Below are 17614 nucleotides of genomic sequence, written 5' to 3'. Positions count from 1 at the left end.
CTGACATCTTAAAACTACTATCTTCTCTGAAATACTCAAACCACTTCCAACAACCCCTTACCCTCCAAACTTCTCAACGAGATCAAACACTCCCTACTTCCCTTATTAATCAGGATTTTTAACGCTTCCATAACACAAGGCTCCGTACCGGATTGTCTAAAAAGTGGCCAGGTCATCCTATATTAAAACAGCCTAACTCAGATCAGTCAGACCCTATCATCTACCGCCCTATCTCCAATACCCCAACTCTGGCCAAGCTCCTGGAAAAATGTCTACATCAACATCTATGCAATCATATAGAGTAATTCCAACTCCTTGACCTACGCCAATCTGGTTTCAGGCCAGGTCACAGCACCAAAGCTAACCTGGTCCCTATTGTTGATGAAGCCCTGACATTTCTTGCCCAGAAGGTCTCCTGCCTATTAATCCTGTTCGATCAGTCTTTAACACGTTAAACATGTGAACCTTATGAACCTCCTAGAATGCAAGATGGGTCTCTCCCGTACTGTGTTAAAATTGCTATCCTCATTCTTAGACAACAGATCTCGAAGATTTACCATTGACAACGCTCTATCCATCCAGTCACCAGTAATGATTGGTGCCTCTCAAGGCTCTTCTCACCCTGTTCAACTGCTTATGGAACCTCTGACTGAAATCCTAAAACTCTATAACATCTCATACCTTATATATGCTGATGATACTCAGCTTTACATGAAAATCACCTCTCCCGAAGACATCAGCATCCTCAACAACATGCTGACAAAAACTCAACATTGGCTAACTCGCAACCAACCTCAAACAGAATGCTCTCAAAACTGAATTCCTCCTAATCTCTTCACCCAACCACAAACCTAACATCAAAGAATGCCTCTCACGTCTAACAGCTTCGAACCGCACCCCTCACATCATAACCTCATCTAGATCTCTAGGAATAATCTTGGACACTCACCTTTCAATGCAGGATTACATCAGCCTTGCCACAAGAGGTTCCAACTTCCAATTTCACTCACTTAGAAAATTAAAACCTTTCATTCCGACTGCTGATTTCATGACAGCGAATCAAGCACTAGTGATCTCCAAACAAGATTAAAGCAGCGCCACCTATGTAGGTCCAACAAAACTGGCACCTCTGAAGGCAACCTTTAACAAAGCTGCTCGACTCATCACAGGCTAAAAAAAAAAAGTGATTACATCACCCAAGACCACAGAACTGGCTACCCCATGAGGTAAAGATCCATCTAAAAATTGCATCCTTGACTCAAAGCTCTTCACCACAACACTGAAACTTACCTGGCCAAGAAATTTGTCCTTGCAGGCGATAACAGAACTTTACGAAGCACAGGTTCCCTTTGACTTTTTTCATTCATTCATTTTACTGAAGCCATACAAATTTAAAAAAAAGAAAACCTACAAGCATTACTGCTCTAGAATCATCCCGAAAATGTGGAACTCTCTTTGTCCTGAGACCAGATCCAACCCCTCAACTGCCCTCTTCAAACAAAAAGTAAAGCAACTACTAATGAACAGAGTCTTTTCCCAATGAAGATGCACCCTTCCCAGACTCCAACCTGCATGGCCTGACCTTCCACAAGTCTTTCTGGTCCTACCACATACCCATCGTTCTTATATTGACCTTGTTGTTAGTTCACACTTGTATACTCCTATTGGTTTGATTTTTTGCCTTCCTCATGTACAGCGGTCTGATATATGAGAGGGTTATATATGCACTATACAAAACAGAATAAAATCAACAACAACAACTAAAAAATAATAATAAGCTGTGTCCGAAAGCCTGGGTTGAAAGGCCAGTGTGTGGGCCTGTTTGGGCAGTTAGTGGGCCTGTTTTACCATTTCATGGGCCTGTTTTTACATTTGATTTTCATATTACCACAAACATTGCTTGCAGCATGCACAAATGAATGCAGTACAAAACACAATGAAAACAAAATTAGAGATGCACCACTTTGCAACGATATTTAGAAAAGTCCTTTGAATAATAATTCACTAAGGCAAATCAGAGGGCCAAAAAAGTGTGTCCGATTTCCAAGCCGGGTTGTTTTAAACTTGTAAATACATGCTGTATAGGTGTTTTGTACTGCTAAACAGAAAGAGAGGGACAGTGGACAAAATGGGAAACGAATCAGGCACCAATCCAATACAGTCACCAGTACAAATTATTCAGATACAGAAGTAGATTCTTGTGTGCAAAATCTCCAAAACTGCTCACTGTCCACGAGCACTCCCCTTTTACCAGGGGTAACCAAAATGAAAACAAAATTAGAGTTGCACCTCTTTGCAACGATATTTAGAAAAGTCCTTAGAATAATAATTCACTAAGGATCCACACAGTCGTTGTACACTAGTCAAGTTTTTCTTTTCCTTTATTTAGTTCTTTAAAACACAGACAACCAACGCGTTTCGTCCTAAAAACCAAGACTTCTTCAGGGCTGTAGATTTAAAAACATATAAAAGCTACTTTAACAATACAATACAAATATTAGTTCAAATGTATTCAGCATTTGAAACAACATAAAAACACATAAAATCATGAACAATATTCAACAGAGGTCACATATCTACAGGAGAAGGAAAGGGGAAAACACACGTTCTGTGACTGCAGTAGGCCCAGACATTTTGTAAGACATACAACAGCTTGTTAATAGTTCAGTTCAGTAGTTCTTTATTCGGTTGTTAAAAACACCGTAAAAGTAATATATATACACAATACTTTTTCTTTTAAAAAAACAATTAAATCATCATAAGAACTCTGGTTGAAAAGAAATACATATTCACACGGGAAGTACATAAATTCATAACAATCACAATTTACGCCTGGCCTCTAGTTGCTCTTAGTCTCAATGCAACTTTTCTAAAATTCAATATACAGCACAGAGTCAGTGGGTCAGCCACCCTTTATAAGAAGAGTAGCGCAAGTTTAGTTTGAGTCAGTTTGGCCCTTTTAATGATTTCAATTAAAAATCTCCGCCTCGGCATTGAGTAGAAAGAACATAAAAGTACAAAATGAAGGGTGTCCTGCGGAGACCTATTGTCGCAGCCGCAGACACCCTTCTGCTCAATCGATACAGTAAAACCTAATGGGTCAGGTAATAAATGTGGTAAAAGATTGAGCCTAAAACGGGATATTAAAAATCTATCCTGTGCATTATGCATGAGGTAGAGATAAGGTTCCATTCCCTCGGTGGTCTTAACGGAGCTATGGGCATTCACTGTTCCCTTGGCCCCTTCTTCTATCATTCTACTTATGTTTCTTTGGGCCAGGAACAATTTTTTTAACTTGGGTTTATCCTGGGCTCTAATTGCTGATGGATTAACAAAAAGATCTTTATAGCCCAGGTTCTCCAAATTAATCTTGATATACTTAAGCCAAGTTCATGCTTCTTTCTCTTCCTAAACAGTCTCTCAGGATTTGCCTACTTATCTCAGCTTCAGGGTTTGTCCAGATCTTAAGCCAAGACAGAATAGGTCTGTACTTGACCATATCTTCAGTGTATGGCCTCCCCAGCTCTCTGTGGGCAATGACAGCTGGAATACTCTGAGGAATTTTTAAAACTGACCGTACAATTTTATTTTCCTCCCGCTGCAATTGTTCGATATCTGCAAATCCCCAGACTTCGGCACCATACATGGCTTTAGAACAACAAATGGAGCTGTACAGATTCATTGCCTGTTCTGGAGACCATTGCCCTAGCCTCCGCCCATAACTGGTTATTGCACCATTTGATGATATAAGTTTCCCACATCGCTCCTCTACCAAGGGGGTGAATTTTAACATCTCATCAAACAATAGGCACAAACAGGAGAAGGTCTGCACCTTTCCCAATGTATGACTCCCAATTCTGTGCGTAAATTTTGATCGAGGTTTATTACCTGCCGTCATTACAAATGATTTGCCAAGATTGACGGAAAGATCTAAAGTTCCCATGAACTTGACAAAGCCATTGATTAAAATCTGTAAGCTTTTCGGGGTGCGTGCTAACAGGACCGCATCATCTGCGTAGAGCAGAACTGGAATATGACGTGTACCAACTTTTGGGCAATCAGCATTTAGCTTAATTAGGGTCTGCTCTAAATTGTTAATGTATAGTGAGAATAAGAAGGGCGCAAGAATGCAGCCCTGTCTCACCCCACTAGTACACACGAAGGGATCAGTAAGGCCCCCCTCAGTGTTATAGCGTACCCTAGCTGTGGTGTCCCTGTGTAATTCCCTAAGTATGGGGATCAGGCCCTGGTCGATACCAAGCTGGCTCATCATTAGACAGAGTTTGTCCCTATTTACATGATCAAAAGCAGCCGCCAAGTCCATGAACCCTAGATGGATGGTTTCATTGCTTGTTTTAGTGTACTAGGCGACTAACATATAAAGTTTCAAACATTGATCACTAGTTGACCTCCCTGATCTAAAACCATATTGAATGTCCGATATGATGTTTTTTCCCTCGTCATTCCATTCAATTAATCTATTAAGTATTACCTTTCCCAGTATCTTAACAGAGACATCAATCAGCGAAATGGGCCGATAGCACTGGGGGTTGTCCCTGTTACCCTTCTTAAAAATGGTGACACTAATGGCAGTTGACCAAGATCGGGGCAGACCAAACATGATGGCTGCATTTATCACCCTAGTCATAATTGGGGCCCACAACTCCACATTACTAACGAACAGGTCAGGTGGACACCTGTCTGGGCCGGGTGCTTTGTTTTTAGTTAGTCCCTCAATACCCTCAGTGATTTCAGCTAAGGTGAACTCGACCGGCTGCTCCTGAGGGGCAGCACCCCCCTCCGGTGCAGCGGTCTCCTTGCCGTGATTATACAAGCTCTTGAAGTGGGAGACCCACTGCTCCGGTAGGATGTTTGCTCCAACCTCCGGGGCACTGCTGTCTTGAAAGCAGGGTTTATTAATTATGCTGCAGAATTTGGTGATATTCCTTCTTTCCGCTGCCTCCCTTAAGTCTGCCCACACTTCCCCCTGTAGTGCTGATTTTCTCCTTTTAACCTCGACCTTGTATTTTGCTCTGCACTGAATTACCCTATTTTTGTCCCGGGGCTTCTGTTTAAGGCTGCTTTTTAACTCCCTTAGGGCCCGTGAACAATCCCTATCGAACCATCTTGGTTGGTTAAAGGCTTTTTTTGGGGTGCGTGATGTCAAAAGCCCTTCAACCAAACTGGTTATCTGCCTAAATGCATTTAATAGTTGTGGCCCATCAGTTTCAAGGTCTAGGCATTCTTCAATGGGCTGCTTCCCTTGCTCCATCAGGGCTCTATTGAATGTAGCACTCTCTATTTTTGCCCACTTGAGTCGCCTTCCTTGATCTGTCACCCTCTCAACAATGCCCCCCACTGGACGTGTCCTAGGGTGAACCTGATACTGGAGTTCCATTGTTAGAGGGTTGTGATCACTAAATGGGCTCCACTCGATCCCAACTGCTACAATCCGGTGTTTAAGGGGCCTAGAAACTAAAATATAATCGAAAATTGACTAACACCCTCTCCCCTTAAAAGTCGGGGGGAGGGTGCCATCTCTCCCCGTGGCTATCATATTTACTGTGTGTTCCATATCATGGCTAAACAAGATCTTACTCAGGTCCCTTCCTTCTGGTGTATGGGCAAAAGGAGGGCCTTTTTTGGCAGGGCAACGTGACCAATCTGGGTTTGTTGGAAGCAGAAATGGGCATAAGTGGATATTTAAATCCCCCATAATTATATTAAGTGGGTTCATTGTCCCATTTGTATGTGGGTATTCCTTACTCAATTTGGAATCTAATACCCCCAGAGTGCAATTTTCCTCCCTGCCTTCTCCCAGATTATAAACATTGTATAAAATCAATCCAAGTCCCTTGCCCTCAAACCTTACAACTTGTGCATTGCGGGATGGGCTTGCTATGTTGGACCATTTACCTTACACCCTTAGGTCTACATACATGGACAAACCTCCCATAGCTCTACCTGAGCTAGATTTTAGAGCTGGGGTGAAAAAACATTTATATCCCTGCATGTGGAAGGAACTATTGTCGGTCACCCAAGTTTCCTGGAGGCTAATTACCTGAAATTGTTCGATGTTTTCCCTCCACTCCTGGTTATTAAACTTGCTTGCTAGGCCAGCCGTATTCCAGGAGATAATACTTAAGCCTCCCTCTACCTTCCTTGCCTGACCCTGGCTATGAATGTTTTGTTGTGCCCCATTGGACCCTCCCGTGGGCCTTAACACCCTTCTCGTTGCCTCGCGACCCTGGGGGGGTTTCGCCTCTCTCTATCTCCCTTTCCACCCTGGTAGGGTGCAATGTTTCTCCAGTAGATGTAATTAGCTGGTCAGCAATCTCTTCCATTCTTGCTCCCCTCAGTGTCACTGGTGATTCGGGGTTGTCCGTGGGCCAATTAACTAAAAGGAGAGGGATCCTGTAGTGGGCTCATCTGTCCCTCCCTCAGGGCCACCGCATTTTTTAACTTTCCCTCATTTCTTTGTGGTGAGAATGAAACGGGAGAGAGGGTTAGTCAGTTATTGTCCCCTAAGGACATCAGGGGGGAAAACCTGTTTCTCCAGCTAACCGAACCTCCTTCACACATCCCTAGCCTTTCTCCATGATGTCTCTGGTTCAAGTGGGAGCTTATGTGAATTCTCTCCCTTTGTCCTCCCTGATAGCGTATTTCCTCATTAGGGGCAAGCTGGCGAGGGTAGAAATAATCCAGGGGCAGAGGTTTTATATTCCCAGTGTAATTTACTATGTCTTCACTGAGAATATGTTTTACTATACTACTGTCCCTGAAGTTGATAATAATACAATTACCTGCAATATCTTTTTGCCTATTTCCTAGCCAGTTCACCCTTCTAACCAAGAGGATCTCCCTATCTTTCCCCTCTGGCAGGTTTGTTGTAACTCAACCAATGTATAATCTTATTTTTTAATTCCTGGTGAGACTCCTTCTGCTCGCCCTTTAATTCTGGGACCCCCGCAAAAATCACCACTAATGGGCACGCCTCTGGGGGTAAATTAATCGTTGGTAAAGGGGCAGTGGGTACTATCCTAGGCATACTCACAGGCTGGTAAGTCGCCTGATTTATCTGAGTTGTAATCAGGGGACTTGGGTAATCCCTCGATGTTATATGTAAACCCCGTCCTCTCCCTCCTTCCCTCTCATTTGGTCTAGTAATCTCGGTTCGCTGCATTGTATGGGCCTCTCGTATTGGCATCTGCATGCCTACAGCTTTTCCCTCCTCTAATCCGCTAGTTTGCCTCTCTATTACAGGGGCTAGATTGGGGCCAATTACGTTTGTGGTGTTAGTCGTATCCACCGCTGACCTATGTGCCCAATCCCTATTTTTCATTTCATTAATTATTTTGTCCAATCTGCTTACGAGTGGTTTAATCTGGCTTACAATAAAGGCTTCCAGGTGTGTTTGTAAGTCAGCCACTATTTGCGATAGCCAGATTGGTGGGACTGAGTGTTGTTTTGGCTCAACCTCCCTCCCTTCCCCTGGTTTAATTCTTGTGTTAGATGGGGCGCTGCCGGTTCTGGGTTTCTTTGATCTGAATTTCATTGGTCCGGCTTTGCGTTGCCTACATACCTCTATTGGTATGCCCATGATGTGGTCCCCCGTTTCCCCCTCAGAAAGCTGCTGGGCACAAGGTAAGTCCAGGGCACTAAGCTCTTGTGAGCAAGAGGGGGAGGTGTCCACAATCTCACAATCTAGCGCCTGAGTTGGGTTCAATGGCTCGGTTAATGGGGTAAGAGTTAGGCGTCTCTCTGTTCGTTCGATTTCACTGGAGACTACCCCAATTGCTTTTTGTAGCATGCGATTGATTGCCGTGGGTTGAATAATTTGTGGGAGCAGTATATCATTTTCCTGTGTGAACAGCTTTAGCGGGGTGAGCAACCTAGGCTTGGTTTTGGTTGAACGTGTTCTGACTTTGCCCGCCACTCTATCTATAATTTAGCCTCGTATCTTCAAACAGTATTAGACAACTTATACTCCCACCACACACTCTATGAAACCCATACAAGATTTCCCGTACCACCCGTAGGGGCCTTCAACACCCCCTTGGGGCACCACCTACGTTTTGATGTCCCAATGTCTTTACCTTCTTGACCACTCCTGCCACGATCACAAGTCTCCTGAAACCTAGGCCTCTGGTGTTGAGAATAGAGGGGTGGCCCAGCCCAGCCTCCTTCGGCCTTCGATGGCCTCAGACGGCCCGCCCTTTGCCTGGGTTTCGCCCGGGCGCCGCCCGCGCGCGGCCCGCGCAACGGTGATTTTCGGCGCTTTTATAGCGCGAGTGCAGCTAGAGCGCCTCCCTCCAGGAAGCAGTGAGTTCTGGGACAGGTAGTCCCCCTGTGGCAGCAACAGCGGTCAAGGCGTCCCACGCAGCGATGATTTTCGGCGCTTTTATAGCGCGAGTGCAGCTCGAGCGCCTCCCTCCAGGAAGCAGTGAGTTCTGGGACAGGTAGTCCCCCTGTGGCAGCAACAGCGGTCAAGGCGTCCCGCACAGCGGTGATTTTCTGCGCTTTTATAGCGCGAGTTCAGCTAGAGCGCCTCCCTCCAGGAAGCAGTGAGTTCTGGGACAGGTAGTCCCCCTGTGGCAGCAACAGCGGTCAAGGCGTCAAGCTTGTTAATAGAATTTTCCTGATTTTGAGTGTTATAGAAACACCATAGTAATATTGGATTAAGGCATCTTCCATGCTATTAATGGATGTGCAGTCTCTGGACACTGGTTTTGGAAGCCTTGGGGCGAAAGACAATAGAATACGCCTTGGTAATGAAAATTTCATTTTGGAAGGATGCGTTTTTTGCCATATCCTTTATTTTTGATTTTCTTTCCCCCACAGAGCATTTGGCTACATTTTCGACGTGTCCTAGGGAACAATATTTGCATTTGCATCGAATTGTTGTGGCTATCATACCATGCAAGCCGTACGCCTGGCTATATTACAATATCAACAAGTGATCTTAATAAAACGGAAGAACATCTAACCATTTTTGCATTTGCTGTGATTGGACTACGCACCGGCGCAGATAGATAAGGTATGTCCATATATAAGCTTCACGCGATAATCTGTGCAAATAGGCAGGGTGTTTTGTTTATGCGACATTGCCACCTATGCTCCCAGATTTCTGATTGACACCTCCCCCCTTTTTCTCTCTTCTCTTTTCTCTTTCCTGCTCCACTTCCTACTTTCCTTTAAGTTCAACAAATGTGTTAGCGGAACGTAATGGTCCGAATACCATCCCAGCCGCAATATAAAAATTTCAAACATTGGTAGGTACCGTTATCATCATTTTTTCTTATATCCACTTATTACAGTCCTTTGCCCTTTGGGCACAGTGAGGGTTATATGTCACATGGGGCCTTTGTACTCGCATGTTTTATCATGTTTTAAAAGTGACATATTAAGGATTATTCAGTCTTTTTAGACGTGTTATCTAATGATTCAATGTATTAATGTTTGTTGACGGTGTTTCTATAACACTCAAAATCAGGAAAAGTCTATTAGCAAGCTGTTGTATGTCTTACAAAATGTCTGGCCCTACTGCAGTCACAGAACGTGTGTTTTTCCCTTTCCTTCTCCTGTAAAGTCACATATGTGACCTCCGTTGAATATTGTTCATGATTTTATGTGTTTTTATGTTGTTTCAAATGCTGAATACATTTGAACTAATGTTTGTATTGTATTGTTAAAGTAGCTTTTATATGTTTTAAATCTACAGCCCTGAAGAAGTCCTGGTTTTTAAGACGAAACGCGTTCGCTGTCTGTGTTTTAAAGAACTAAATAAAAGGAAAAGAAAACTTGACCAGTGTACAACGACTGTGTGGATCCTTAGTGAATTATTATTCAAAGGACTTTTCTAAATATCGTTGCAAAGTGGTGCATCTCTAATTTTGTTTTCATTTTGGTTACCCCTGGTAACAGGGGAGTGCTCTTGGACAGTGAGCACTTTTGGAGATTTTGCACACAAGAATCTACTTCTGTATCTGAATAATTTGTACTGGTGACTGAATTGGATTGGTGCCTGATTGGTTTCCTATTTGGTCCTCTGTCCCTCTCTTTGTGTTTAGCAGTACAAAACATCTATACAGCATGTATTTACAAGTTTAAAACGACTCGGCTTGGAAATCGGACACACTTTTTTGGCCCTCTGATTTGCTAATCAGGGGCCTCTTTTATTTTGGTGCGCGGACCAACTTTCTGTCCCAGTCCAACCAAGTGTAAATAGAGAGTTGTCATATCTGGCATTAAAGTACTATGTGCATATTTCACATATTAAAATTTTGCAGTAATGCATTAATCATCAACCAAGTCTTCTTTACTTGCTGCAAGACAAAGAAACATCTAGATCCAAGTGCAAAAAATAAATGGCATTATTAATGCTTGTTCAATGCTTTTATCAAAATTGGGCCCAAGTCTGTTAACATGGAATAGATACAGTGGTGTTTCTTTGTAGCATTCATCTACGGCTTATCTCATCCCAGTATTTGGCATACAGCATGGTCAAAAGTGTGCACGCCTAAAACAAGCTATGTTTCATGCCTCTCTTCATTAGATCAGATATGTACAGATGATACTTAGAAGAGTACATTTAAAAAGGGGATGTGCAACATAGGTCCGGGAGGGTTGCGTACTTACTTACCACAGTTTCACAAATACTGACCCTACTCAGCTCTATTGAATGTAAGTTAATGTTACATGGTTATCCAGTTAATCTGGTAGAGATATGGCTATCCTGAATATATGATTAAAATCGCAGATAAAGAACTGTAAATGAAGGATATTTGACGCCACAGGGCTAATGTACTGAAGGTGTAAGAAGGTAGAAAAAAATTAGAAGGCGTTATTTAGAACAAGCTCCAGTACTTTATGCAGCATGTGTAGATAGGGATGCGCATAACATAGGGGTGTCAAAGTGTATGTAAGGGGAGGCCGAATCTAAAGCATAATTTGACCAGGCCATCTGATGGACAAAATTACAGTTTAATTTGAAAGGTATCAAAAAGGGTAATCCTTCAAGTTCACCATGGATATTACAAGATGGTGACGTAAGTACCGTTCTGAACTGGATCTCATCAAAAATTCAGTTGGCCCTGGCCGCTGCTGCGAAGCCGTGGGTGGAGCTAAAGTCTCACCACTCTCTTCAGTGGTGGGTTAGTAGTTACTACTCACTAAGTCACCTGTGCAGGCCTGCGCACTGTGCAGGATTGGCGGCGTAGTTGTTAGCGGACTTTAAATAAGAAAAGAAACGTGACTATGTCCATGAGGAAAGAGAAACTCCGCCTCCAATGGAACCACTGCGAACTGAGATTCTATCCTATATGCGCTGTAAACTCTCGTTTCTCCTGTGGGCATTTTAGGATGAAATTCTTAAACAAATATCACTAACAGTTACATAATCACAGAAACCAGAACTTACATACAGTCCAGCGTGCGTTTCTCCAAAGAAGGGGAAGGGCACCGAGATGGCAAGCAAACCCGAGCCGCCATCATCCTGCTTGCGGGTCACTGCGTCGCCTCTCTCCAGCCCGAAGGCGTAGAAGTCCTCGAGGGGCACCCAGCCCCTCACTGCTGCACAGCTCAGCATGGCGATAAGCGGCACCCAGGAGGTGAGTTCCCACATGCCAGACGACGTCCTAGTGGGTGATGGGGAAGGCGACACACAAGGTTGGCTTAAAAGAGTTTAAACTAACGGCGTGCAGTTGGAAACATGTCTGTCCCAAAGAAAAGCCCACATAACATGTCATTAATTATACGATGAACAACTCAGCACCGAAGCAAAAAAAGGTGACAAAAAGTATCGAGTATTATTTACGTCCCACGAATCCAGAATACGGACTCCCACCAAAGACGCTGAATGAGTGAGTCAGGAGGGGGGGGGGGTTTGGGGGGCTGAAGCGTGTGCTCTCTAGCACGGCACCACGCCCCCACCACTCTACGAGTTCTCTCCACCCACCTGAGAGTCTGTCCACTGGGCTTCCCTGGGCGTTTAAAATGTTCTTGAAATCACATCCACTGTGTCGTTCATGAGTTATGCTTTGACGCTGTGAGAGCACGTTCAGTGAGACGAAGACGGAGAAAGCCGTGGGAGCGGGCTCGGCGTCCGAGGATCGCAGCAGGCTGTACGCCTGGTCCCGAAACCTGCCAGGCCATCAAAAAACTACAATGAAGAAGAATCCGGTGCACTGGTTTAGGTGCTTCTACCGCGTGGCAAACAACTCCGCTTTTCAGTACCCATCCAAGCGGAAGGCTGAAGCCTGCGGCCGGAAGGCGGGTAAGCAGCAGTAATCAACAGGTCAATGCCAGCACTTCCTGGCGCTCCGAGCCACAGCTGCAACCATAGGCCCCCTACCCCCGCTGCTCAACTCCAGTGCCACTTTCAGTCTTTTCTAGCGTTTTCACAGCTCCCCATCCAGACTGAGAAAAGCCAGGCTAGCGTGAGTAACTGTGACTCCTCGAGCAGTGGCGTAAGGAAACCTAGGTGGGCCCCCCTGCAAAGTACATGGAGGGGGCCCACGACTTACCACTTTGCCCCACCACCAAAAAATCTGGTATAGTTTTAAGTGAAACCTCCAACATTTAATGAAATGCCTTTATATTGCCTAGCTCAAAGTTTGAATAAGAAAGTGAGAAAAACTCTTAAAATATAAGCTACAACATTTGTAACATTATTGTTAAGAGCAGATTATTTTTCTGAGACAGCAATTAGAACAATGCCAAGGAGCTGGCCTATTGCCTTAGGAACTGCCTAACGCTGAAGAACAAAGAACAACTGCATAGGGTCTGGATTAGATTTGACATGGATGGAAAATAACTTGAAACTTTGATAGACAATCCCAAATCTGCAATTTCACAGACTCAACTGACAATAAACACCAGTAGTACACAAGATATAACTCAGTAACCTGACAGCTCCAAGAGAAATAAACTGGTGTGAATTATCTGCATGGCACACACTTGCGTCTGCCAGGGGGTGTGTATGATAATAACCACTCTATAGTATTTAAAATGAACTGAGGAATCCATTTCAATTTATACCATCATGGCTTAATTAGTTAGCATGACAAAAGCAGGCTGGCAAACAAGGCTGAAGATGGAAACTGCTTGGATGCTTCAGAATATTGATGCAGATGTTTGTCTTTATTTATCATTCCTGTAGTGTAAACAATGCTAATTACACGATTTAAGGTCCACATATTACAGACAAGTGCAAACATCACCATAAATAACACATCTTGTAGGATAAAACCAAACCATATCAGCAAGTACCTAATGACAGAATCTATACTATCTGTAGCCGGTGAAGCAAAGGAAAAAGTGCAAATACTATCAAAGTGCATAATAAAACAATCAGCAATCCAGCAATAAACACAACCAAAGTGTGTTTTGTAAAACAATCCTTTCTTCTTTCATCAAGGTGAAAACACTTTCAAAGTGCATGATAAAAACAAGTCCAGCAGTATGCAGAAATGAAGCCAGGTTGGTCAAACAATTTCCCCTTTGGTTTGTGCATGAAGGCGCAAATGTTTCAAAGTGACTGGTCAAACAATAACATGCACAGCAGCATACAAAAATCAAACCAGTTTAATCAAACTATGGCCCTTTGGTTTGTGCATGAACGTGTAAATATGTCACAATGACTTTTTAAACAATACCAAGTACTGTAAGCAGCTGCATAAAAAGATCCATATACTGTACCGTTCCCAGGCACATAGACATCTAGCGCAGTCACTGCTCCTGTGCAGCACAGCACATTTACCTGAAGTTGGCCAAGGGTGAGTCAAGCACACGGCAGCTGAACTTTAAAAAAAAGTGAGTGAGCCTGTAGGCCTCACTGCAGTGACACAGGGCAAAAAGGACCAGTTCACTACTACTGATCACTACACAGTGTGCTGCCACCACCTCTCTTGTGCTGCTTAACTCCAGGTGAAGGTGGTAGCCTTCTACCACTGTGAGTGTAACACTTTGGGTGCCCCTCCTGGTCCAACAAGATCGCATTCCGTGAGACGGGCCTATGTCATGGTACACCCACATGTTCTGTGCTCACCTATGACAAAAGAATCAGCACTAGGAATCCAGACAACAGTACAGTAGAGCCTTCAGGGCAGGGGTACACATCTTTTTTTGTGTTTGAAATGCTTTATTGAGGAAAAAAGTATAATGAACAACAAAATACAGATCATAGAAAGAACATTGTCATACAGAATCAAAAAAGAGAAAAAATAAAGGATCATCATGAGTTAAATATAAGAAACCAGAAGGAAAAATTAAAAAGCATTTTGTAAAATTTTAAAGGGAATCAGGGGAAAAAAAGGGGGGAAGGAGAAGAAAAAGAAGGAAAAAGGGGAGGAAAGGAAAGAAGGAAGAGAAAGGTAAATATGAGGCGTTAGGAGAAGGATAGATAAAGAAATCAAAGAGAAACAAGGTAGAATAAACAGAGCGAACAAACCAAAGGTAGGGAGTAGTTGAAAGGTAGGAGAGATATAAATGTAGAAGATACAAAGGGGAAAGAGTCACTTATGGGGGTTTGAAATTCTCAGAGGATAAAGGAGAGATAGCTTTTGATTTCAGAGCCATGCGGTCAAGATGCGCTGTGAGAGGGAACCAGAATAAATCCCTATTAAGGGTAGGAGTGGAGGCAGCAGCAAAACGAACATCAAGCCTGTGATGTTGACAAAGAGAATTCCACCAACATTGTATAGAGAGCTTAGAAAGGTCCTTCCAATTAGAAGAAATATGTTGGAAAGCCAGAGCCAACATAAGATCTAGTAGACCAGAGGAGCGGGAGGGAATATCAAGAGTATCAGAGATACTACCTAAAAAGAGAAGAGGGATAGAGTATGGAATAGAGATGGAGAATAGACGAGAGACATAAGACCACACCTGATCCCAAAGTGCGAGAACAGAAGGGCACAGAAAAAGAAGATGAAAAAGATCAGCATTAGGGGCAGAACAGGTCCAGCAGGTAGAGTCCTTATCAGGAGAAATAGAAACAGGAGAGAGATAAAGCCTGTGATATAGAAAGAACATAGATTGAGTTAGAGAGGCGGAACGGGAAATTTTTAAGGACCTGGCCCAGATTTTGTCCCAAACAGCTATAGACCAGTCACAGCCCAAATCAAGCTCCCAAGCAAGTTCCAATTTAGATTTCGGACGGGCCGGATTGGGGGAGGAGAAGAATTTATAAATAAGAGAGGCTTTAGGCAAAGCAGACAGGATCTGAAGGAGTGGGGAATGGGATACGGAGGTGGATGATAAGGGGAGTGAGTAGTAAACATCAAGTATAATGGCCATGAGGACAGTGAATCTGCGGAAAAAAGACTGGGGACAGTGAAACAGGAGTCGAAATCGGGGAAAAGAACATGGGAGAAAGCCATCAAAAAGTTGGTTAACCCATATCAGACCCCTTGATCTCCACGCAGACCAACAAATAGGACGGTTATTAAGGAGAATAAGCGAATTGTACCAGATAGGGGAAGCCAAAAAGGATTCACGAGAGACCGGATCAGGACGGACCAAAGCATGTAGAAGAGAAGAAGTATGTTTGAATAGGGGTAGAGGAGTGGTTAAGTTCTTAGCAGAGAAATGTGCAATTTCAGATAGGGAGAAAGGAGAAAGGAGTGAACGTTCAATAGAGAGCCAAAGAGGAGCAAGAGGAGAGGGCACAAGAGCGAGCCAATTAGAGGCCTGACGGAGAGAGAAAGATTTATGGTAGAGACGGAAGTCCGGAAAGTTGACTCCGCCATTGGGTTTCGGTTTACGAAGAGCAGCTAGAGCAACTCTCGATTTTTTTATGATTCCAGAGAAACTTAGAGAGACAAGAGTCAATGCGTTTAAAATAGATATCAGGGATATGAATGGGGAGCATGGAAAGGATGTATATAAGAATGGGGGATATCATCATTTTGATCGAATCCAGCCGACCCCACCATGAGAGAAAGAGAGGATTCCAAGAAGAGAACAACTTATCAATACGGGATAATACACCAGACATGTTGAGTCGAATAGATGAAGAGATGGAGTTAGAGAACCAAATTCCAAGATACTTAATCTTAGACGCATTCCATGCAAAACCAGTGTACGAAAATTGATGAGGGAGACAGAATTTAGTGAGAGGAAGAATCTCAGTTTTATCAGAGTTAATCTTGTAACCAGAGACTTGGGAAAAGGAGTTAAATTCAAGAAGTAAGGCCGTGATGGATTGGTCTGGGTCAGAAATAAACAAAAGGATGTCATCCGCATATGCAGAGAGTTTCAAATGGGTCTTGTCGTAAGGGAAGCCAGAAATAGAAATGTTATTCCTAATAGACGTAAGGAATGGCTCTAAAGCAAGGACAAAGAGTAGAGGGGACAAAGGACAGCCCTGACGGACGCCACGCTGCAAAGGAAAATAAGGGGACAGAAGACCATTAACTAAAACAGACGCTTTAGGGGAGGAATAAAGTAAAGAAACCAGAGAAATAAAATTAGGACCAAAACCATGCCAACGCAGGGAGGCAAACAGAAAGGACCAATCTACTCTATCAAAAGCCTTCTCAGCATCAACCGAAATGGCAGCTAGAGAAATGTTGAGAGAAGGTACCTTATTGAGAACATTAAGAAAGAGGCGGGAGTTATCCGAAGTGAGTCTACCCTTTACGAATCCACATTTTTCTTTACCAATGAGATGAGGGAGGAGAGGATCTAAGCGTCGGGCAAGGAGTTTAGCAAATAATTTATAGTCTACATTAACAAGGGATATTGGGCGATAATTTTTACAAAACTGGGGATCACGACCATCTTTAGGAATTAGGCAGATCGTAGCCTCGTGAAAGGTACCAGCAGCCGTGCCAGAGGTAAAGAAAGATTGGAAGAGGGAAAGAAGTTTAGGAAGAAGAAGATCTGAGAAATGTAGATAGAATTCCACCGAGAAACCGTCCGGACCCGGAGATTTACCCTTGGTGAGAGATGTTAAGGCGTTGTCTAGTTCAGTAATAGAAAGGTCAAGTTCAAGATCAGAAAAATTAAGATGAGAAGTAGAAGGGGTAGGGATTTTGTCGAAGTAGGATTGAATAAGGGCAGCCGAAGGGGGGGCCTCGGGAGTATAAAGAGATTGGTAAAACTGTTGAAATTGGGCTAGTATATCCTGTTCCTTATGCAAGAGGAGATTATCAGTGGAATATATCGAGTCAATCAGATTGCGCTCCCTGCGAGACTTAAGGTAGCTGGCCAATAGTTTACCAGACTTGTTGCGACCTCCATAATATCGGGCGCTGCTGCGAAGTAACATTGAGGAAGCATTATCAGTGGTAATTTTGTTAAAATCAAATTTGGCGCGTATAAGGTCTGGCACAACCGTTTTAGTAGAAGAGGTGTAGAATGCATGCTCCAGGGATTTGATATGGGAGAGAAGGTCTTTCTGTTTCTTAAGGTAAGACTTCTTTTTCTTTGAGACAAAATCAATCACAAAACCACGAGCTGTAGCCTTAAAAGAGTCCCAAATAACGTGAGGGGATAAAGAGGGATCAGAGTTGAGAAGAAAAAATTCCGTAGCAAAGGAAAGAAAAGAAGAGGAAAAGAGGGGATCTAGGAGAAGAGAGTTATTGAAACGCCAGCGGGAGGATTTGGGATGGGG

General features: G+C 43.4%; 1 protein-coding gene across 5 annotated transcripts in view; it reads right to left on the bottom strand.

Annotated features, from left to right (window-relative positions):
* The window catches only part of SNED1 (sushi, nidogen and EGF like domains 1), a 3096442-nt gene extending 3084372 nt beyond the window's left edge, over positions 1-12070 (bottom strand). For 4 of the 5 annotated variants that reach the window (XM_085634427.1, XM_085634428.1, XM_085634430.1 and 1 more), the window contains exon 1: positions 11420-11865. In XM_085634427.1, coding sequence (XP_085490553.1) covers positions 11420-11623 — 204 coding nt within the window. In that variant the 5' untranslated portion in view covers positions 11624-11865. Of the gene's footprint in view, positions 1-11419; positions 11866-11956 lie in introns of those variants that run through there. The other variant, XM_085634426.1, reaches the window with a different exon arrangement.
* Positions 12071-17614: the final 5544 nt, after the last annotated feature.

The sequence above is a fragment of the Triturus cristatus genome, chromosome 11 (assembly GCF_964204655.1).
Source record: "Triturus cristatus chromosome 11, aTriCri1.1, whole genome shotgun sequence".
Classification (NCBI taxonomy): domain Eukaryota; kingdom Metazoa; phylum Chordata; class Amphibia; order Caudata; family Salamandridae; genus Triturus; species Triturus cristatus.
This window is presented reverse-complemented; position numbering and strand designations above follow the sequence as displayed.